Source organism: Ahaetulla prasina, chromosome 10, assembly GCF_028640845.1.
Source record: "Ahaetulla prasina isolate Xishuangbanna chromosome 10, ASM2864084v1, whole genome shotgun sequence".
Classification (NCBI taxonomy): Eukaryota; Metazoa; Chordata; class Lepidosauria; order Squamata; family Colubridae; genus Ahaetulla; species Ahaetulla prasina.
In genome coordinates this window covers 29,908,534-29,930,762 of record NC_080548.1, presented here as the reverse complement: position 1 = coordinate 29,930,762, position 22,229 = coordinate 29,908,534, and the positions used below count along the sequence as shown (strand labels likewise).

Sequence of the window (22,229 nt, the reverse complement as noted above, 5' to 3'; positions counted from 1 at the left end):
AAATGGTTATCCAACATCTTCTTAAAAACTTCCAGTGTTGGAGCATTTACAACTTCTGGAGGCAATTCTATACCTTTATATACTATATAACCTTTCTGTATGATAGTTACATATATTGTTGTGACAAAATAAATAAATAAAAATAAATAAATAAATAAATTCATTCCACTCATTAATTGTTCTCACTGTCAGGAAATTTCTCCTCAGTTCTAAGTTGCTTCTCTCCTTGATGAGTTTCCACCCTTTGCTTCTTGTCCTGCCTTCAGGTGCTTTGGAGAAGAGCTTGACTCCCTCTTCTTTGTGGCAGCCCCTGAGATACTGGAAGACTACTATCATGTCACCCTTAGTCCTTCTTTTCATCAAACTAGACATACCGAGTTCCTGCAACCGTTCTTCATATGTTTTAGCCTCCTAATCCTCTTTGTTGCTCTTCTCTGCACTCTTTCTAGAGTCTCCACATCTTTTTTACATCGTGGCAACCAAAACTGAATTCCGTATTCCAAGTGTGGCCTTACTAAGGCCTTATAAAGTGGTATTAACACTTCACGTGATCTTGATCCTATCTCTCTGTTTATGCAGCCTAGAACTGTGTTGGCTTTTTTGGCAGCTGCTGCACACTTGCTGGCTCCTATTTAAGTGATTGTCCACTAGGACTCCAAGATCCCTCTCACAGATGATCTCTCTGTTTTCATGGCCGTCCATGGTCTTCTCAGCGGTCTTCTCCAACAGCCAAGTGCAAAAGTGGCAATCCTATCCTGCGTCTTCCAAGTCTAGCCTGAACCATTAGGATCTAGAATGTTCTACCTTCCAAGTCATCTCTATGGGATTTATCCTGTCAACTCCCATATTTTATGTCTTCTTATTTACCAATTTGTTTTGGCTGCCCCATGCATATGGCAATTATTATATATGGACTCTGGGCAGCCTATTTCAAAATAAAACCCAACAAAAGGACAGTTGAAATAATAAGATTTGACTAAATATGATCGCTACACAGAATGAGTCAAGGAAACTGTTGGAAACTTGTTCTTAAAAAGGACACGATTTGATGTATAATTGAAATAATTTTGGTTTTTTGACCGCCTCCTCTTCTGGGGACACTCCTGCATACAGTACAAGTAGTCCTCGACTTACAACTAGCTGTTTAATGGCAAAAAAACAACAACCCACTATTACCCATTCGATAGAGTGGATTTGGACTTATGACTGTGAGATATGCTTAACCGCGATAGTCGAAAAAGTTGGGTCTGATAAGCTGGAGCCTCAACTTATGACCGCATTGACTGATGGCAGGAATTCGGGAACCAATTGTGATCGTAAATTGAGGACTACATATCTGTGGTTCGTACGTTGCGGTCATAAGTTGAGGCTGTCGGGGGCTTCTCAAAGACGAGGCCCAATCCGGCAAACTTGGAAGTCAGGAAGAAACGGTCTATTTTAACCCTTCTTTGTCATAGCAAAGAATAATAATAATTATAATTAATGGTAATGTTAAGTATTGTTATCTCCTCGACTTATGACCCCAATGATTTATGGATTTCTGGTCCCAGTTGTGACCGGGGAGTACCTCTAATAGGGTTTCCTGCCTAAGAAGGGGGTTGGACTAGAAGACCTCCAAGGTCCCTTCCAACTCTGTTATTCTATTCTATTCTAATAGCAAAGGAGCGTTAAAAGAAGCCATTTCTTCCCAACATCCATGTTTTCTGGATCTCACCTGCATTCAGAAGGACCTTGTCTATGAAAAGTCCCCAGTGGCAGAGCTTCAGAGCAACTACTATGGGTCCAAAGGAATATTTACTCAAGCATCCAACGTGATGAGTAGACAGAAGTTAGAGAGACAAGGACAATTTGCTTAGATCTTATGCAATATTTGCTCCTGGTCACTGATCAACCAACTGTATCTGAAGGAGGCCTTCGAAAATGTCTTCTAAGACCAGCTGAAGCAAGAATCCTTGTTTGAATGGTTAGAATTAGAATAGCAGAGTTGGAAGGGACCTTGGAGGTCTTCTAGTCCAACCCCCTGCTTAGGCAGGAAACCCTAAAGTTTTGGAACACAATACCCCGGATATCACGATTGTGGAAAAGAAAAAAGTGTGGATAGTCGACATTGCTATACCTGGTGACAGCAGAATCGACGAGAAACAACTTGAAAAAGTCACCAGATCTCAAGATTTGAGAATGGAATTGCAGAGACTCTGGCATAAACCAGTGCAGGTGGTTCCAGTGGTACTCGGCACACTGGGAGTTGTGCCTAAAGACCTAGGCAAGCACTTAAAAGTAATTGGCGCTGACAAGATCACCATTGGTCAGCTGCAGAAGGCCACCTTCCTGGGATCTGCTCGCATAATTCGCCGATACATCACGCAGTCCTAAACGCTTGGGAAATGTTCGACTAGTGATCTGTGATACAATATCCAGCATAGTTCTCTCGTTTGCTGTGTATACTGTCATTTTGTGTAAATAATAATAGTATTTTTTTAAATTTGAATTTATATCCCGCCCTTCTCCGAAGACTCAGGGCGGCTTACATGGTGTAAGGCAATAGTCTCATTCTATTTGTATATTTATATACAAAGTCAACTTATTGCCCCCCCAACAATCTGGGTCCTCATTTTACCTACCTTATAAAGTCAACCTTGGGCCTGGTGGAACTCGAGCCTGCAGTAGTTGTATTTGCAGGCAGCTGTGTGTTAATAACAGGCTGCATTAGCCTAGTGAGTCACTTCCCAGCCCTTATTATTATTATTATTATTAGTAATAATAATAATAATAGATACTCAATGCAGGAAAAAAGAAAGAAAACTTGAAAATCTAAAGGGGGTGACAGTTAAAATCTGAATTGTACCATCCTGATATCCATTGACGACATTTTAGAAAGAAATGATTACAAACGACTCGTTTCTCCTACTTAATTTTTTTCCTCTTTATTTACGTCTAACAACCATTGGTTGGAACTAACAACAGCCGTAGGCAAAGAAACTAGAACATGAAAGGTGGGAACTTCTGGTCAAACTCTCTCAACAGGTTTCTTTTTTCACTGCTACAGTTGGGATTCCACGACCATCTTCTCTTATCACTCATGGAATTGAGGGGGCATTCAGTCAGATCCGTCTTGGGCGGGCATGGGTTCAAACTTTTTCTTCAACTTCTGGAAAGTCTCGGAAAGCCACTTCCTGCCAAAGACCAGAGAAATCGTGAGTGGTTTGGCCATCCCCAAAGCTCCCAAACTCTTCTAATGCGGGAAAGGCCTAAGTTCAGAGGTAGCATTCAGCCGAGTCAGGAAAATCGGTAGTGGCGAACCGGTAGCGGCAAGCCCGGGCACAGTCCCCTTCCTATATCGCTGTGTTTTTGATATTGCATGTGTTGGTGGTCATCACGCACGAGCGAGCGAATTGCCGTGGTTTGTGATACCACATGCTCACATTTCCAGTGCAAATCCCCATTTCTTCCCAACCAGCTGGGACTCGGGAGGCAGAGAATAGATGGGGGGGGGGGTGAGGCCAGTCGGAGGTGGTATATTTACCGGTTCTCCAAACGACTCATGATTTCCGCTACCGGTTCTCCAGAACTGGTCAGAACCTGCTGAAACCCCACCTCTGATCTGCTGCTTCCAAAAAATATTTTTCACCTTGGACTTAAGGCTTCCCCGCTTCGCACCCATTCATCGAGAGTCCATATTGCTTAAGAACACAATCCTAGCACAGCTGTTTCAAAATCCCAGACATTCTGACTCAGGAACCCGTTTGGCTGTTTCGCTGAGCCTCCAGCAAGAATTCCAGAGGATTACGGTAGGTTGCATGCCAAAATCTGACTGGCGTTCCTTGGCAGGGATTTAGAAAGCACCTGCCGTGGGCGCCTAAGAGGCTGTCATAGAATCATAGGGTTGGAAGGGACCTTGAAGGTCTTCTAGTCCAACCCCCTGCCTGAGGCAGGACTGTCACTGTGTGGTGGAATGCTGTCTGGATTCCCAGCAGGGAGGGGCTGGATTCCAGAGAGCAAAGAGGCAGCAGAGGAGACTAGCTATAAGTTAATCAGAGACGAGCTGGAAGGGACCTTCGAGGTCATCTAGTCCAACCCCCTGCTATACCATTTCACCTAGCACTGAGGAACTCTGGGAGTTGAAGTCCACAAGTCTTAAAGTTGCCAAGGTTGGAGACCCCTGGCATAAAGGACCCCTCAGACAAACTCTGCCCCCACCGCCCACCCCGTGGGGTCCTTCTTCCCCATAGGATCTTCTCAATGGAGCCCTCTTGGGCTGCTCTGTGTCTCCATCTAGTGGTGGCTGCTGCATCTGTCAGGCTCCTCTGCTTATACTGCAAACCTAAATAGAAATTTGCTTGGGGTTTTTTTTTGGTTTTTTTTGGCTAATCTAGGTAGCTGATATTCTCTTTTCAGCTGTCAGGCCGTCACTTTCTGGCTGATGGAGAAAACAAGCCCAGTTCCAGAAAGTCAAATCTTTTGCCAGCTGATCTTCAGATGAAGTTTTGCACCCGGGATCCCAGTTTCTTAAACATTTGCCTCCGTCTGGATCGAGAATTCATGGAATTCAATTCACAAGGAGAATGGGAGGCAATTCCCCCCCAAAAAATATTTTGCACCCTTTTAGCTCTGCTTATGCCTCTCAGAAGAGAGGCATAAGTGCCTCCTGCCAACAAAAGTACATATAGTCAAGGCTATGGTTTTCCCAGTTGCAATGGATGGCTGTGAAAGTTGGACCATAAGGAAGGCTGAGCGCCAAAGAATTGAGGCCTTTGAACTCTGGTGCTGGAGAAGACTCCTGCGAGTCCCTTGGACTGCAAGGCCATCCAACTGGTCAGTCCTAGAGGAGATCAACCCTGACTGCTCTTTAGAAGGCCAGATCCTGAAGAGGAAACTCAAATACTTAATGAGGAGGAAGGACTCCCTGGAGAAGAGCCGAATGCTGGGAAAGATGGAGGGCAAAAGAAGAAAGGAACGAGAGAGAACGAGGTGGCTGGATGGAGTCACTGAAGCAGTCGGCGTGAGCTTAAATGGGCTCCAGAGGATGGTAGAGGACAGGAAGGCCTGGAGGAATGTGGTCCATGGAGTTGCGATGGGTCGGAAACAACTTCGCAACTAACAACAACAACAAGATAGATAGATAGATAGATAGATAGATAGATAGATAGATAGATAGATAGATAGATAGATAGATACAGTTAGATAGATAGATAGATAGATAGATAGATGATAGATAGATAGATAGATAGATAGATAGATAGATAGATAGATAGATAGATAGATAGATAGATAGATAGATAGATAGATAGATAGATCGATCCAAGGGACTCCTGCAAGTCCCTTGGACTGCAAGGTGATCCAACCGGTCAGTCCTAGAGGAGATCAACCCTGACTGCTCTTTAGAAGGCCAGATCCTGAAGAGGAAACTCAAATCCTTTGGCCACCTAATGAGAAGGAAGGACTCATTGGAGAAGAGCCGAATGCTGGGAAAGATGGAGGGCAAAAGAAGAAGAAGGGGACGGCAGAGAACGAGGTGGCTGGATGGAGTCACTGAAGCAGTCAGCGTGAGCTTCAATGGACTCCAGAGGATGGTAGAGGATAGGAAGGCCTGGAGGAACATTGTCCATGGGGTCGCGATGGTTCGGACACGACTTCACAACTAACAACAAATGCTTCTCAGACACAGATGGAAAGGTGATTTTGACCAGGAAGTCTCTCCACTCATATAAAAAGAGGGATAATTTAAGAAGTCACAAGGGGATGAAAAAAATCAGACTAGCAAGACAGTCTTTGAAGCAAAACCCCAGGAAAAATCTTTAATCCTGGAAAGAGTGTCATCGCTGAGAGAATGTCGCATGCAATAAAGGGATGGTAGCTTTGCAGGCAGGGAACTTTCCCTCGTATCAAACGCTTGGATTTTTTTTTCAACTGAATACCCAGCTCAGAGAAATACACCGACATATAACTCACGGATTCTTGCAAAGTGGGTGGGTGGGGGCGGTCAGATGACGTCACCTGCATCATGACCTCTTTATGCTAATGGATGGAAATCACCTGCTGTTCCTCCTTTGCATCATGGCTGGATTGGTCCACGTGGCTTAATTCCTGCTGTTTGCGCAAGGATGGCGTAACGCTTGGGATGTCATTGTGGCTTCTTTGACACCATGGATGGCAAGGGAGCATTTAATTATTAACTTTACTTCTATTATGGGATGAGAGTGAGGGACGTATAGCTGGCAGAGGCAGGCACGGATCCCGAAGGAATCAGTAAGAGGATCAGAATGGGCTGCAGATGTTCCCGCTTCCAGAGTTTCAAAATTGAGGAAGAAATTTTATTTTATTTTATTTGCATTTATATCCCGCCCTTCTCCGAAGACTCAGGGCGGCTTACACTATGTTAGCAATAGTCTTCATTCTATTTGTATATTTATATACAAAGTCAACTTATTGCCCCCCCAACAATCTGGGTCCTCATTTTACCTACCTTACAAAGGATGGAAGGCTGAGTCAACCTTGGGCCTGGTGGGACTTGAACCTGCAGTAATTGCAGGCAGCTGCTGTTAATAACAGACTGTCTTACCAGTCTGAGCCACAGAGGCTCAGTGAGAAAGAGCTGCAGAACAACTTCCAAAAATGGAATGAAGAAAGACCAAGACATGGAAACAGAGTGAAAACAACTCTGGGGAACTGCCTCCAGATTTATGAAGGAGAAGTTTGATGCTAAATATTAAGATAGGCTTCCTTTGGCTGATGTTCTCTAGATGTTGTGTTCTTCTGGAGAATCCAACTACTACTACTACTACTACTACTACTACTACTACTACTACTACTACTATTACTTCTTCTTCTTCTTCTTCTTCTTCTTCTTCTTCTTCTTCTTCCTCCTCCTCCTCCTCCTCCTCCTCCTCCTCCTCCTCCTCTTTCTCCTCCTCCTTCATCTTCTCCTCCTCTTCCTCCTCTTCTTCCTTCTCCTCCTCCTCTTCTTTCTTCTTCTTCTCTTCTTCCTCCTCCTCCTCCTCCTCCTTCTCCTCCTCCTCCTTCGCCTTCTCCTCTTCTTCCTCTTCCTCTTCCTCCTCCTCCTCCTCTTCCTCCTCCTCTCCTCCTCCTCCTCTTTCTCCTCCTCCTTCATCTTCTCCTCCTCTTCCTCCTCTTCTTCCTTCTCCTCCTCCTCTTCTTTCTTCTTCTTCTCTTCTTCCTCCTCCTCCTCCTCCTCTTTCTCCTCCTCCTCCTTCGTCTTCTCCTCTTCTTCTTCCTCTTCCTCTTCTTCCTCCTCCTCCTCCTCTTCCTCCTTCTCCTCCTCCTCCTTCTTCTCCTCCTCCTCTTCCTCCTTCTGCTCTTCCTCCTCCTCCTCTTCCTCCTCCTCCTCCTCTTTCCTTCTTTCTTCCTTCTCCCCTTTGAATTCTCAGCCAAGATGGCTGCACCAAGGCCCCTCGCCCCATCTTACTTCCCTCCTAATAGTTATAGTTGGAAGAATGTGAGCTACAAACATTTACCTGGTTTTGTTGCTGAATTCGCTGTTGTGGAATTCAAGAAGAGCCGCTTTGGTCTTCTCCCCAAGGTTATCAACAAACGTCTGGATCTCCTTCTGATACTTCTCAAACTTCTGGGCCATGGTAGGCTCTTTCCCACCATCTTCATTGGAGTCTTGCGGGAAATAAATTGAAACAGCAATCTTGTCACTTGCTTTCACACAACGCTAAACCCACACTTCATGTTGAGTTCATATAACAAGCATTATATCCAAACCAATAAGCCATGTTCTTAGGGCTTAATGTAATAACCTGGTTCACAGAACCTGTTGGCAGTCTCATCTGATGCCTCACAAAATACTGAACTGCAGATTAGCCAATTCTGTTTAGCTTAGTCCAGCATGTTGTGTGAATCCAGCTATGTGTTAAGAAACGGACACAGGGTTCAATAAACTCAGAACTCAGAACAAACAATGGAGATTTTGGGTGGGAGGGCACACATTTTTGAATCATGTATGTTATTTATTTGTGCTACATTTGCCTATTTGCTTATAGAAGTATCTAGAAGTATCTATCTACCTACCTATCTATCTATCTATCTATCTATCTATCTATCTATTATCAATCAATCTATCTATCTTTTATCTATCATTATCTATCTATCTATCATTTATCTGTATCTATCTATCTATCTATCTATCTATCTATCTATCTATCTATTATCTATCTATCATCTATCTATCATCTATCTACCTATCTATTATCATATCTATCTGTCTGTGTCTGTCTATTATCTATCTGCCTGTCTATATCTATCTATTATCTGAATCTATCTATCTATCTATCTATCTATCTATCTATCTATCTATCTATCTATCTATCTATCTATCTATCTATCTATCTATCTATCTCTTCTATCATCTATCTGTCTATCTGTCTATCTATCTGTCTGTCTGTCTATCTATCCCCCAGAGTTCCTTACTAGCAATCCATCAGGCTGAAGGGGAAGGGGCCTGTTTTCTCCCCCCCCCCCCGATGAAAACAATCCTCTATTTTCCCAGGTCTCACCTGTCACCACCGCAGACAAAGTCATCAGGAGGACCGCAACAGCCAATACCAGCTTCATGGTTGCACCTCCTGCTGGAGCAAAAAAAAATAAAATCATTAATAAAAATAAGATACAGTAAAATAATAAAGCAAAACAAAATAAGGAAAAAGAATAGAATAGAATAGAAAATAATAATAATAGAGTAGAGTAGCTCAAAAGAACAGAACAGAACAGAAATGAAATGAAATGAAATGAAAAGATGGCCAGGCAGACTATAACCCTCCCCAGATTCAGATATTCCTCTGATTACACAGATCCATCAATGTCTGCAATTTCATTTTAGATTTCCAAAATTTGCAGCCAAAATTGAAGTCCCCAGATCTCAAAGCCCCACACCAGGTATGTAAGCTATGTATGAGCAATAATCTTTCTTAGTAAGGCATTTTACTACAATGTCTCCATCACCGTCTCCTGGAGCTGCAGAATAACAGGATTTGTAGCCCTCCCCCACCCCAAAACCCAAAGGAGATTGGGGAGGGGGGGGCGTCCCGGTTGGGAATCGCTCCCTTGGTGGGTGCTGTCCAGAATAAACTGAAATCTGGTGCGCAAGAAAGAGAAAAATGAAGTGGGAAAAAAAAAGCAGAAAAATTGCAAAAGATGGTTGTGTAAGCACCCTATGGCGTAACTGACTAATCGTAATTAACCAATAACTAATTAGTATTTAGCAAATATGTAACGATATTGTATAATGTCTTATATAAATAAGGTATTATTGATCTCTTACGTAAAGACCGGATTGTAAAATCTTCACACGTTCCTCGTTTTTTGTTGCTATCATTAAGGGTTAAATTGTACCGTATGGCCATCATTTGTGTTGTAAATGTTGTACCTTTGATGAAGGTATTTTTCTTTTCCTTTTATGTACGCTGAGAGCATAGGCGCCAAAGACAAATTCCTTGTGTGTCCAATCACACTTGGCCAATAAAAATTCTATTCTATTCTATTCAACAGACAAAACCACCATCCAGGCCTCAGAGGGTGTCCAAAATAGAAGGATGAAAAATCTCAGCTGCCTGATTGTGATTTGACTTTTTTGACCTCCTTAGACTTTTTCTTTCTTTCCAAGCCTTCAGCAGCTTTTGCTCTGGTGTCTTAAGAAACCTTGCTTTATGCTTCAGCAGCATCCTAAACAAGCGGGGGGGGGGGGGGGAAACTCCATCCTCATGGTGCAGAATCACAGAGTTGGAAGGGACCTTGGAGGTCTTCTAGTCCAACCTCCTGCTCAGGCAGGAGAGGAGATCCTATACCGTATCAGGCAAATGGCTGTCCAGTCTCTTCTTAAAAACCTCCAGCGTTGGAGCATTCACAACTTCTGGTGGCAAGCTGTTCCACTGGTTAACTATTCTCACTGTCAGGAAATTTCTCCTTAGTTCTAGGTTGCTTCTCTCCTTGATTAATTTCCATCTGTTGCTTTTTGTCTTGCCTTCAGTTGCTTTAGAAAATAGATCGACACCCCCCCAACCTTCAGAAATGTTTAATTTTGATCATCTTACTCTTGTTTTTAACTGTTTTAGTATAATACTTATTTATGGTTTTTATTGTTCGTTATTTTTATTTTGAAAATGGCTTTGTCTCGTCAAAGCAGGACGATGGAGCCGCAAATTCTCCAGATGGTAGATTAAAGGATTGAACCAATTCTCTATTAATATTTTTTTGTGGCTATCGTTTAATCTCTCGAAAGAAAAATCATTTTAATCACATTTCCCGTATCTTTTTATACAGGCAACACCTTTTCTTTTAACAAATCTTTTAACACATTTTAATTTAAATCAAAATTTTAATTTAAATCTCATTTGTTAACAAAATACATTTTGCTGGTGAAGTAAAAAAAAATATACAGGAGAGTTCAACGTTATATTTCATTTAATGTTAATATATATATATATATATATATATATATATATATATATATATATATATATATATATATATATATATATATATATATATATATATATATATATATATATATATATTTGTTTTCTGAGGTTTTCGCGGGTGTTTGTATGTAGGTCTTTGGTTATATATATATATATTTCAACAATGCAAGAAGTCACAGGTGTCAAGCCGGAGTGACAAACTTACCCCCCCGAGACAAAATGCATCAAAAATGGGAAAATCTCTTCTTACATTTTTTAAAGCCGTTGACGCTGCTACTCCTGTCAAAATCCGAATGCTTTCATCCTTAATCCCGATAACACGTTTTCCATAAATACCCCATGCCGATTTTTGTTTCGCATTTAATTTAAGCCAAACATCTAATTATTTTAAAATGATAAAGAAATCAGAGTAGTGGGTGGTGGTTGTTTTTTTTAGCTGAATGATTTGATGGGAACATTTTTCCCTCTCCGTGGCTAGCTAAAGCTGATCTTAAAGTCTTCCCAACCCTCTTCGTTGCCGTTTACTTACTTGTAGCTGCGAGTGGAGACAATATTCCTGGGTGGAATTTGCAGGTCCATCCAGTTGCTGTTCCCTATAAACCTGCCCTCAGCCTCCGTCATCGCTCCCCCCCAACACACACCCACCCCCTGCAAGGATAAAACCTGACCTGATGGGGTTTTTTTTTTAATCTCCTCCCTGCAATTAGATTGCTTCATTTCTGCAGGAAATGAAACATTAGACAGAGATGGATTCTGGTTACTTTTATTTTGTTTCCCCTTCCTTCCCTTATGTGTACCATCCAGTTTTTTCTGCCTGGAAAAATAACCAAGGCAGGAAAAGAAAAAAAGGGGAAAAAAAGAAGGGGGGGGGGTGTCGAAGGAAGAAGGAATTGAAAACAGGAACGGAGAAATAATATTTCCCCAATCGTTCGCAGCTTCAGCAACTTTGGGAAAATGGGGAAAAATTCCCTCTTTGTCTGTCGGGGAGAGTCTTCCAAAGATCTTTAAGCGATGGGATAGAAAAGTGTTAGCATTTTTGTTTTTTTGGAAATAAATAAAAAAAATAGAACATGAGTCGTAAGAAAGAGACACCTTATCTTTAACATTCAGAGGGACCGACCGATCCAGAGGAAGGCAGGACCTAAACTTCCAAACGGAATGAGTTATAAAAAAATATAAATGATAAAAAGTATAATATAAAACATCTTGAGTCCTCCCGAAGGTGCCGATCAGCCGGATTGCGGATTGTAGAATTTTTTTTTTTAGCTGTCTACAAAAGCAAGCAGATTTTTTAAAAAAAACTTTGGATATATGAAAGCAAGCAGATGCTTTTGCGTTCTCTGGTGGCCCCAAAAAACGCAAGCATACACAAACACCCAGAGGGGCAGTTTGGCTTTGAGTTTTCCTTTTTGTTTAATGTCATTTAGTTCTCTACCAAGTGTTTTCAGCGATGCTCCAATTTATTAGGCAAGGATTCCCAGAGCCCGCTTAACTATGCCAAGAACAGGGAACTGGGAACTGGGAGAAAGACAAATGGGAAGCTATTGTTAGCACCGAGTAAAAGCCCGAGAGCTCCTGCATGCTGAGTATCTTGGAAGGGGTTCAAAAGGCATTTTGACCGCCAAAAACCCTGGCTTCAAAACTTTGTATTAGCATCTTTTCTTTTTTTCAAAGGAGGCCTTAGTGAGCATTGAGAACCTTCTCCGTTTGATGGAGTAGAACATTTTTTCCCCAATGGATACACACTTCATAAAGCCCTGTTTTTCAATGTTGGCCTCCTTAAGATGGATGGACTTCCAACTCCCAGAATTGGCTGGCTGGGGAATTCTGGGAGTCGATGTCCACCCTTCTTAAAGTGGCCAAGGTTGGGAAACATGGAAGGAAGGAAGGAAGGAAGGAAGGAAGGAAGGAAGGAAGGAAGGAAGGAAGGAAGGAAGGATAGAAGGAAGGAAGGAAGGAAGGAAGGAAGGAAGGAGGGAAGGAAGGAAGGAAGGAAGGGAAGGAAGGAAGGAAGGAAGGAAGGAAGGAAGGAAGGGAAGGAAGGAAGGAAGGAAGGAAGGAAGGATAGAAGGAAGGAAGGAAGGAAGGAAGGGAAGGAAGGATAGAAGGAAGGAAGGAAGGAAGGAAGGAAGGAAGGAGGGAAGGAAGGAAGGAAGGAAGGAAGGAAGGAAGGAAGGAAGGAAGGAAAAGAAAAGAAAAGAGAAGAAGGATGGAAGGAAGGAAAAGAAAAGAGAAGGAAAAGTAGGGAAGAAGGAAGGAAGGGAAAGAGAAAAGGAAGAAGAGGGGAAATAGAAAAGGAAGGAAGGAAAAGAGAAAATGAAGGAAAAGAAAAAGAAAAGGAAGGAAAAGAAAAGAGAAAAGGAAGGAAGGAAGGAAAAGATAAGGAAGGAAAAGAAAAGAAAGAGAAAGGAAGGAAAAGAAAAGAGGAAGGAAGGAAGGAAGGATGGATGGAGAGGAGGAGGAGGGGAGAGGAGGGAAAAAGAAAAGAAAAGAAAAGAAGGAAGGAAACAGAAAAGGAAGGAAGGAAAAGAAAAAGGGAAAGAGAAAGGGAAGGAAGGAAGGTGGGGAGGATGGGGGAGGGGAGGGAGGGGAAAAAAGAAGGTGAAAGAAAGGAAGAAAAAAACAGAAAAGGAAGGAAGGAAGGAAAAGAAAAGAGAAAACAAAGGGAAGAAGGGAGAAGGAGAAGAGAAAGGGAAAGGAGAAAAGAGGAGGAGGAGGAGAAACAGGATCTCGCCACCCACATGATTTTCCGAAGAAGGAATATCTGCCTGAAGAAAGTATAAGGCCTCCACTTAATGAGGAGAAACTATATGAAATGAAATGCATTTTAAGCATCCCGACAGGTTGGACGAGTGTTGATGGGGCAGCTTTTCCAGCGTTTCAACACTTGTACCGACAGGTTTCGGTTCCTGGCGTCACGTCATGAGAACTGAAGCGGGTTTAGAAACTTCCCAGCGTAAGATGCTTACTTCTCAGTCCTCTTTCAGCTTCTCCCTTTCCTCCCGAGGTCCTTGTTGGGATTGTGTCATAAGTGACCCTCCATGGGAACGCTACCAATTCACAGAAGTAAAAATAATAATAATAATAATGACTTCTTAATGGCTGGCTGAGGAATTCTGGGAGTTGAAGTCCACAAGTCGTCAAGTTGCCAAGGTTGGTAGACCCCGGAGTTATTATTGGACTTTAGGTGGTCTACGGAGGGGGAGGGGACCCCAAAAGTCATGAAGCCCTAGAAAAAGAGTTGGACTCCTATTCCAAGGTCATTGGAGTGTGTCTCTCATCAGTCCTAGTCCTGCTGTCTGGAGTGGGTGATGGGTGCTGTAGTTTGAGCTGACTTTCACCCAAGAAATACATAGCACATATGGAAGCCCAAAGCTGGATCTTCAGCTCTGTAGGGATAGGCCCACCATTAAGTAGAGCAGGGATCTCCAACCTTGGTCCCTTTAAGACTTGTGGACTTCAACTCCCAGAGTCCCTCAGCCAGCAAAGCTGAAGTCCACAAGTCTTAAAGGGACCAAGGTTGGAGACCCCTGAAGTAGAGGGAGCTCCATTTCACAACTATTCTTGCCGTGGTTCTTAAGCAAATCCCTGCATGGTTGTTAAGTGAATCTGGGTTTCCCATTGACTTGGCTTGTCAGAAAGTTGCAAAAGGGGAAGGAGGAGGAGGAGGACGGAGGGAGGAAGGAAGGAAGGAAGGAGAAAAGGAAGAGAGGGAGGGAGGGAGGAGGGAGGGAAGGAAGAAAGTGAAAAGGGAGGGAGGGAGGAAGGAAGGAAGGTGAAAAGGAAGAGAGGGAGGGAAGGAGGAAGGAATAAGGTGAAAAGGAAGGGAGGAAGGAAAGTGAAAACGAAGGAAGGGAGGGAGGAAGGAGGGAGGGAAGGAAGGAAGAAAGGTGAAAAGGAAGAGAGGGAGGAAGGAATAAGATGAAAAGGAAGGAAAGAGAAAAGGAAGGGAAGGAGGGAGGAAGGAGGGAAGGAGGAAGGAATAAGGTGAAAAGGAAGGGAGGGAGGGAAGGAAGGAAGGAAAGAAGGGAGGGAGGGAGGGAGGGAAAATAGGAAAGGATCACATGACCCCAGGACACTGCAACCGTCATAAATAGGAGCCAGTTGCATCCAAGTTTTGATCATGTGACCATGGGGGTGTGTGTGCTGGAACGGCGCTAAGTGTGAAAAATGGACCCGAGTCACTTTTTTTTCAGTGCCGTTGTAACTTCGAACGGTCGCTAAGCGAACTATCGTAAGTCGAGGACCGTCTGTACTTCTTTGGCGCGAGGGACCTCGGAGTGTCGGTTCCAGGGGGGCGCAGAATTCGAATCGGGAGCCTTCTCTGCTTTCCTGCAGAGGTAGAAGCAAGTGGGCCATTCCTGGGAAACTCTGAATGGGGTTGGCCCTACGTGGGAATCGCCTGGTGGCCCTGTTTCCACCCCGCGGACTGAATGGCGGCCCTTGAGTTTCCCGCACACGAAGCTCCTCGGAACAAACCGTCCAACCCCACAATGCGCCTTTTCTCCTCGGGTTGCGGCCTGGCCTCCCCCCCCCTCTCCTCCCCCCCCCCTGCTTTGGGGGAAGGAGAAGTTGAAGGAGTTTATTTGCGTTCATGGGGAAGGTTTGGGCTGAGCTCTTCTCCTTTCCACTGGCGGAGGTTGCTGACCGCGGGTAACCTTCCTTCCCCCTGAAGGGATCCTGCAGGATTTCTTTTATCTCGAGGGGCTGGATCAAGGAATCCTTTGTTCTCCCTTCCCTCCTCCCAGGACCCTCTGCATTATGGATTCTTTTCTTCTTTTCTTTTCTTCCTTTTTCTTGCTTTTTTCTTTTCTTTTCTTTTTTCTTCTTCTCCTCCCTTCTCCCCTCCCCCTCCCTCCCTCCCTCCCTCCCTTCCTTCCTCCGTCCCCCCCTCTCTCTTTCTTCCTTTCCTCCCTCCTTCATTTCTTCCTCCCTCTTTCTTCTTTCCTTCCTTCCTCTCTTCTTTTCTTCTTCCTCCTTCCTCCCTCCTCCCTCTTTCTTTCTTCCTTCCTTCCTTCCTTCCTTCCTCCCTCCTTCTTTCTTTCTCCCTCCCTCCCTCCCTCTCTTCGTCCTTCCCCTTCTTTCTCTTTCTTACTCTCTTCCTTCCCTCCCTCTTTCTTCTTTCCTTCCTTCCTTCCTCTCTTTCTTTCTTCCTCCCTTCCTCCCCTCCCCCTCCCTCTTTCTTTCTTTCTTTCTTTCTTTCTTTCTTCCTTCCTTCCCTCCCTTCTTCTTTCTTTCTTTCTCCCTCTCTCCCTCCCTCTCTTTGTCCTTCCCCTTCTTTCTCTTTCTTACTCTCTTCCTTCCCTCCCTCCCTCTTTCTTTCTTTCTTTCTTTCTTTCTTTCTTTCTTTCTTTCTTTCTTTCTTTCTTTCTCTTCCTTCTTCCTCTTGTCTCCCCTCCTCTCTCCTCCCTCCCTCTATGGAAACTTACTTTCTTTTGGTCCTTGAAATTTTCCACAGTCAAAGGAATGTGGGAGAAACTGGGTTTAAGATTTGAGGCTTAAGTACAAGTTATAAAGCACTAAAAAACCTTTGGTAAACTAAACTGCATATTTCATGTTTTGTCCCCTTCCACTAGAAATTTAGCCAGGAAAAGTACCTGAGAGAGGGAGGGAGGGAGAGAGAGAGAGAGAGAGAGAGAGAGATATCCAATCTCCTCCATCTGATTTATTTGGGTTCTCCAAATAAATATTGCATAATTAGGAAGTCCAAGAATCAGAAACATTTACATTATTTGGTAATAATCTCTGCTCACAATCACCCGCCACACCCTAGTCACCTCCTGTCTTGACTGTTGCCTTGTGCTCTACATGGAGCTTCCCTGGAAAGACATCCAGAGACTTCAATGGGTGCAGAATGTGATGGAACACCTGGTTTTGTGCAAGCCAAGATTTGCACAAGTGTCACCTCTCTTGAGAGAGCCGCACCGGCTCCCAACTCGCTTCTGGGTCCAATTCAAGATCCTGGTTGTCACCTTCGAAGCCCTACCTGCCCTGGCCAGGACCAGGATGTTTGAAGGACCATCTTCTTCATCACTCAGTCATATCTACCCAACCCTCCAGAGCAGGGGTCTCTAACCTTGGCAACTTTAAGCCTGGCTGACTTCAACTCCCAGAATTCCTTAGCTAGTCAATTCCCTATGCTGGCTGGGGAATTCTGGGAGTTGAAGTCTACATCTCCTAAAGTTACCAAGTTTGGAGACTCCTGAGATAGATAGATAGATAGATAGATAGATAGATAGATAGATAGATAGATAGATAGATAGATAGATAGATGATAGATAGATAGATAGATAGATAGATAATGGGTGGATAAATAGATAGATAGATAGATGATAGATAGATAGATAGATAGATAGATAGATAGATAGATAGATAGATAGATAGATAATGGGTGGATAGATAGATAGATAGATAGATAGATAGATAGATAGATAGATGATAGATAGATAGATAGATAGATAATGGGTGGATAGCAAAAAAAGCTCTAAGAGTTGTAAACCTAATTTTGCGTAGCTTCTTTTCCAAAAACACCACACTACTAACCAGAGCATATAAAACATTTGCTAGACCAATTCTAGAATACAGCTCACCTGTTTGGAACCCTCACCACATCTCTGACATCAATACAATTGAACGTGTCCAGAAATATTTTTACAAGAAGAGTTCTCCATTCCTCTGAAAACAACAAAATACCTTATCCCACCAGAATTGAAATCCTCGGCTTAGAAAACGTGGAACTCCGTCGCCTTCGACAAGACCTAAGTTTAACTCACAGAATCATCTATTGTAATGTCCTTCCTGTCAAAGACTACTTCAGCTTTAATTGCAATAATACAAGGGCAACCAATAGATTTAAACTTAATGTCAACTGTTTTAATCTAGATTGCAGAAAATATGACTTCTGTAACAGAATCATCAGTGCTTGGAATACTTTACCTGACTCTGTGGTCTCTTCCCATAATCCTAAAAGCTTTAACCAAAAACTTTCTACTATTGACCTCACCCCATTCCTAAGAGGACCATAAGGGGCGTGCATAAGCGCACAAATGTGCCTACCGTTCCTGTCCTATTGTTTTTCTTTTCTTCTTCCTATATATGTTTATATGTGTATATACTATATAATCTTTTTGTATGATGTTGTGACAAAATAAATAAATAAAAAAAAAATAAAGATAGATAATGGATAGGTAAATAGATAGATAGATAGATAGATAGATAGATAGATAGATAGATAGATAGATAGATAGATAGATAGATAGATAGATATGGATGATAGATAGATAGATAATAGACAGACAGATAAAGAAAAAGAAAGAAAGAAGGAAGGAAGGAAGGAAGGAAGGAAGGAAGGAAGGAAGGAAGGAAGGAAGGAAGGAAGGAAGGAAATAAATGTAGTTAAATCAGCTGAGTAAACTACATGTCATTAAATAATTAGATTTCTTTCTAGTTGTCTCCAAATATTTTTTTTCTCTGTCTACACTACCCATCTACCTCACCCAGCCCAGTCTGGCTCCACTTTTCTATCTGTTTATGTTGTGAAACCTTTTTTCCTGTTTACCCACCCTCCCCAAAATCCCCCTCCCTGTGCAGTAAAAGCTGAATCACTCATCATAAAAGGAAAAAAAAAAAAGAATCTGGCAAAAGACAATTCCTCAGAAAAAGCCCCATCAGTCACTTTCCAGCAGAGAACCAGCCTCAGAAAACAGCTGCAGCTCAGCTGACACACAAAAAGTGAAGTTCGATCTCTGAGGGAGCCCTTTGCTCAGGGAACAAAGTCCCAACAACGCAACAACGCAAGGAGCCAACAACGCAAGGGTGTTGTTTTGCCAAGAATGTGGTTTGGCCCTGCTCCTTGGTATAGAACAGGGATATACCAACTTCAGCCATTTTAAGACTTGTGGACTTCAACTCCCAGAATTCCCCAGGCTGACTGGGGGATTCTGGGAGTTGAAGTCCACAAATCTTAAAAGGCCCAAAAGACTGAGAAACTCGTGATCAATCAGAGTGGGACATCAGTGGATGGTACAAGCAACATACTAATTTTTAGTACTGGCTCACTTCAGGAACACTCATGTTGGCTCCAAGACTCTTTTTTTCGGCCAATTTCTCGCGTTCTGCTGGATGGTTTAAAGCCGATATTCACATTTAAGTGGTTCCACGTTCCTTCCCTTCAGATTTAAGCGTTTCAGCAATTTCATTTAATTGCTAATTTAAATTTAGCAATTTAATCTAACGTGGGATTTTTGTAACGCCAGCCTTTTTTTGGTGGGAGGGGTGGCACACGGATCGTTCTTGAACGTACTACGACCACAATTGAGCTCATTTCCGTTGCTAAGCGAGACAGTTGTTAAGTGAATTTTGCCCCTTTGTACGACCTTTCTTGCCCTAGATGTTAAATGAATCACCACAGTTATTCAATTAGTAACCCCTTTGTTAAATGAAGCTGGCTTCCCCATTGACTTTGCTTGTCAGAAGGTCGCAAAAGAGGATCACGTGACACCGGGATGTTGCAACCGTCATAAATGTGAGATTTATTTATTTATTTATTTATTTATTTATTTATTTATTTATTTATTTATTTATTTATTAAATTTTTATACCGCCCTTCTCCCGAAGGACTCAGGGCGGTTTACAGCCATAATAAAAACAACAGCAAAATTCACATAAAAACATGAATAAAAAACTTATTATACAAATGGCCAAATTAAAACAATTAAAAATAAAACCCCAATTTATAAAATATTAAAACGTTAAAAGATAGTTAACAATCGTCCAAATTTTGATTTTTGTGATCATGGGGAAGCTACAATGGTCATAAGTATGAAAAACATTTCGTAAGTGACTTTTTGTAACTTCGAAGACTTACTAAACAAACAGCTGTAAATATAGCTGTACAATGGATTTCCTACGTTATTTTGTTCAAAATATGCCTTTTTTGTGGGGTCTTCTCCCTGATTCCCCAGTTTTTAACTGGCAAAGTGCACCGACAAAATTCAGAGACAATCCATGTCAGTTCTAAAGGGTGCGAAGGTTTGGGTTTCTCCTATCAGTTACAAAGCGACGTTGGCTAAATTAACATTTCAAATGCAATTTTCTTCCGTTCGTGAAATTGTATACTACATTAATTCACCTGGCGTGTGAAATATTTATTCTGCTTCTTGTCTGATTTTGTTTCCATCCTGTGGACCAACTCCCAAAAGGTTTTGCAGCCCCCCACCCCACCCTCAAAGAAACCACGTGCGCTGGAGTCAGGTCCAAAACAAAGAAAGAGTTGTTTTGTAAATAACAGAAGGTGTTGTTTCAGCTGTTTCTGCAATGGTTTATTTTTTTAAAAAAGCAATTTTTGCTTTTGTGGGATTTGGTCCTACATTCCTTCCGGTCCGGATCCATTCCATCACCTCAGTTCAGTTGGCTGAACCGTTGTTCACCAGATAAACCACGATCAGAGGCACGGAACAAGCGAAGACACAAATCGTAACACTTTTAGAGCAGGTCTGTATGACGGATTAAACCAAACTGAACCACCTTTTTGGCTGTGAAAACCAGCCCTCGATCAGGAAACCCGTGTTGTGACTCCAGCCCCCGAACCTGGCCCCATGCCCGAAAGTGACTCAGAAAGTGAGGGGGAAGGGCCGGTAAGTCTTACCTCAGGAGCACCGATGCCTTTGGCCAAGCTCCAGGAGCCAGAACCAGACCAGTCGGAGGACGCAATGAGGCCGTCATCCCCTGATTCCTCCCTTCCCCAGGCTACGCCATCAGACCCAGCTGATAATAATAATCAAGCTTGGCTTGACCCGCGCTTCAGAAGATTAGAGAGGCGGCGTCATCAAAAGGAAAGGTGGTGCAGGAGCCCCACCCCACAGGATATATAAGGAGCTTTGGGACTGCTCTCACTCCACGGGAAGCAAAGTTTAGCTGAACCATTTCAAAAAGAGCTGAAAGTCTTGCTACGTGAGTCATTTGTTTGAACTTTGGCAGGCAGCTGCGATTTCTCTGCCAGGACTGATAAGAGCCGTGAATCCACTGGCTGAAGGCCAACTCGTGGGTCTGAAGTGGGGAAGGAGACAGAACAACCCGCTAAGCCATCATGATTTAGTTTTCACACGAATCAGTTAGTTTACTTTTATTTTTCATTGCACCTCGTACGATGAAAACTAAATGCCATCTTCAGTGTACATCATACATAACAGAAAACTATTTCTGTTGGTTTGCTTGGTCAGCTTAGCTATCTTGCAAGAACCCACAATGGTGGTTCGTAAGCCATCTTTTGTGGCTTTCTTTAGGTCTGAACGTGGTCTAGCCCGTGACCCCTGGCGAAACCAACGAGAGGTATAACCCTCAACTTATGACCAGAATTGAGCCCAAAATTCCTGTTGCTAAGCGAGATAGTTGTTGAGTGAGGTTTGTTCCATTTTACGACCTTCCCTGCCGCACGTGCTGAGCGAACCTCTGCGGTTGTTCACTTAGTAGCAGTGTTGTTAAGGGAATCTAGCTTCCCTGTTGACTTTGCTTGGCAGAAGGTCACAAAAAGCGATCACACGACCCCAGGACGCTGCAACTGTCATAAGTACGAGTCACCTAGATTTTGCTCACATGACCATGGGGCGTTGCAACAGTCATAAGTGTGAAAAACGGTCATGAGTTTTTAAGAATGGTCACTAAACCGTTCTTTAAGTGATCTTGATAGAATCAAGATCACGTGAAGTGTTAGTGCCACTTTATAATGCCTTGGTAAGGCCACACTTGGAATATTGCATTCAGTTTTGGTCGCCACGATGTAAAAAAAGATGTTGAGACTCTAGAAAGAGTGCAGAGAAGAGCAACAAAGATGATTAGGGGACTGGAGGCTAAAACATATGAAGAACGGTTGCAGGAACTGGGTATGTCTAGTTTAATGAAAAGAAGGACTAGGGGAGACATGATAGCAGTGTTCCAATATCTCAGGGGTTGCCACAAAGAAGAGGGAGTCAAGCTCTTCTCCAAAGCACCTGAGGGTAGAACAAGAAGCAATGGGTGGAAACTCATCAAAGAAAGAAGCAACTTAGAACTAAGGAGAAATTTCCTGACAGTTAGAACAATTAATAAGTGGAACAACTTGCCTGCAGAAGTTGTGAATGCTCCAACACTGGAAATTTTTAAGAAAATGTTGGATAACCATCTGACTGAGATGGTGTAGGGTTTCCTGCCTGGGCAGGGGGTTGGACTAGAAGGCCTCCAAGGTCCCTTCCAACTCTGTTGTTATATATATATAAACAAACTGTTGCAAGCCAAAGTTGGCCTGTATCTTGTGAAATCAGTTTAAAGGCAGGCAAACCACCTGTAATTTTATAATTTTGGTCCAATCTTTCATGCTCCAGAGGGTGTTGGACCCTTCTCAAGCATCAGGGCCCCGGTTAGCTGGGAATGAAGGGAATTGTAGTCCAATAAGCTCGGAAAGCGACAAAACAGGGGCTGCTCTGTTGAGCCTGGGTCCTAGTTCAACACTTGTATCAGACATTTTGAGGCCTCCTCTGGGCGTGGAGAACATTTCAAGACAGCTTAGCGTTGTGGTTGCCAAAAGTGAGAAGGAAGTTGTGGGCTGCAAGCTAGACATCTTGTGGGAAAGGAGAGGAGGAAGAGCGCAGGAAAGGTTTTAGCCTGGACTTGAACGACGATCCACACAACCATCGCTCATCCATGGAGGAAAGCAGGAAAAAGACACTCAGTTGAATTGGCTGGCAGGATACTGAAAATTTAATCCCCCCCCCGCACTTTCCTCCCTTCTGGTTACAGTGGTATTTCTTAACCTTAAGA

At 43.0% G+C, this 22,229-nt stretch overlaps 1 protein-coding gene across 5 annotated transcripts; it reads right to left on the bottom strand.

Annotated features, from left to right (window-relative positions):
- Positions 1–2,898: 2,898 nt before the first annotated feature.
- On the bottom strand, positions 2,899–11,053 carry APOC1 (apolipoprotein C1). Of its 5 annotated transcripts, none has more exons than XM_058195705.1 (4): positions 10,966–11,053; positions 8,517–8,585; positions 7,473–7,623; positions 2,899–3,173 (listed from the first exon to the last, which is right to left on the bottom strand). In XM_058195705.1, exons 2-4 carry the CDS (start codon positions 8,572–8,574, stop codon positions 3,098–3,100), a joined length of 285 nt encoding a protein of 94 aa, XP_058051688.1. In that variant the 5' UTR covers positions 8,575–8,585; positions 10,966–11,053; the 3' UTR covers positions 2,899–3,097. The 5 variants fall into 5 exon arrangements, with proteins under 5 accessions (XP_058051688.1, XP_058051687.1, XP_058051691.1 ...); XM_058195704.1 differs by having other exon boundaries at positions 8,517–8,588; positions 10,966–11,051; XM_058195708.1 differs by lacking the exon at positions 10,966–11,053 and adding an exon at positions 10,687–10,859 and having other exon boundaries at positions 8,517–8,588.
- Between the last annotated feature and the right edge of the window lie 11,176 nt (positions 11,054–22,229).

What these genes read in the sequence shown, in the direction of transcription:
- APOC1 (XM_058195705.1), bottom strand. Translation starts at nt 8,574, where the DNA reads ATGAAGCTGGTATTGGCTGTTGCGGTCCTCCTGATGACTTTGTCTGCG. An exon ending in TTTGTCTGCGGTGGTGACAG is followed by an intron (nt 7,624 to 8,516) that starts GTGAGACCTGGG and finishes ATTTCCCGCAAG; the next exon opens with ACTCCAATGAAGATGGTGGG. An exon ending in GAATTCAGCAACAAAACCAG is followed by an intron (nt 3,174 to 7,472) that starts GTAAATGTTTGT and finishes GGTCTTTGGCAG; the next exon opens with GAAGTGGCTTTCCGAGACTT.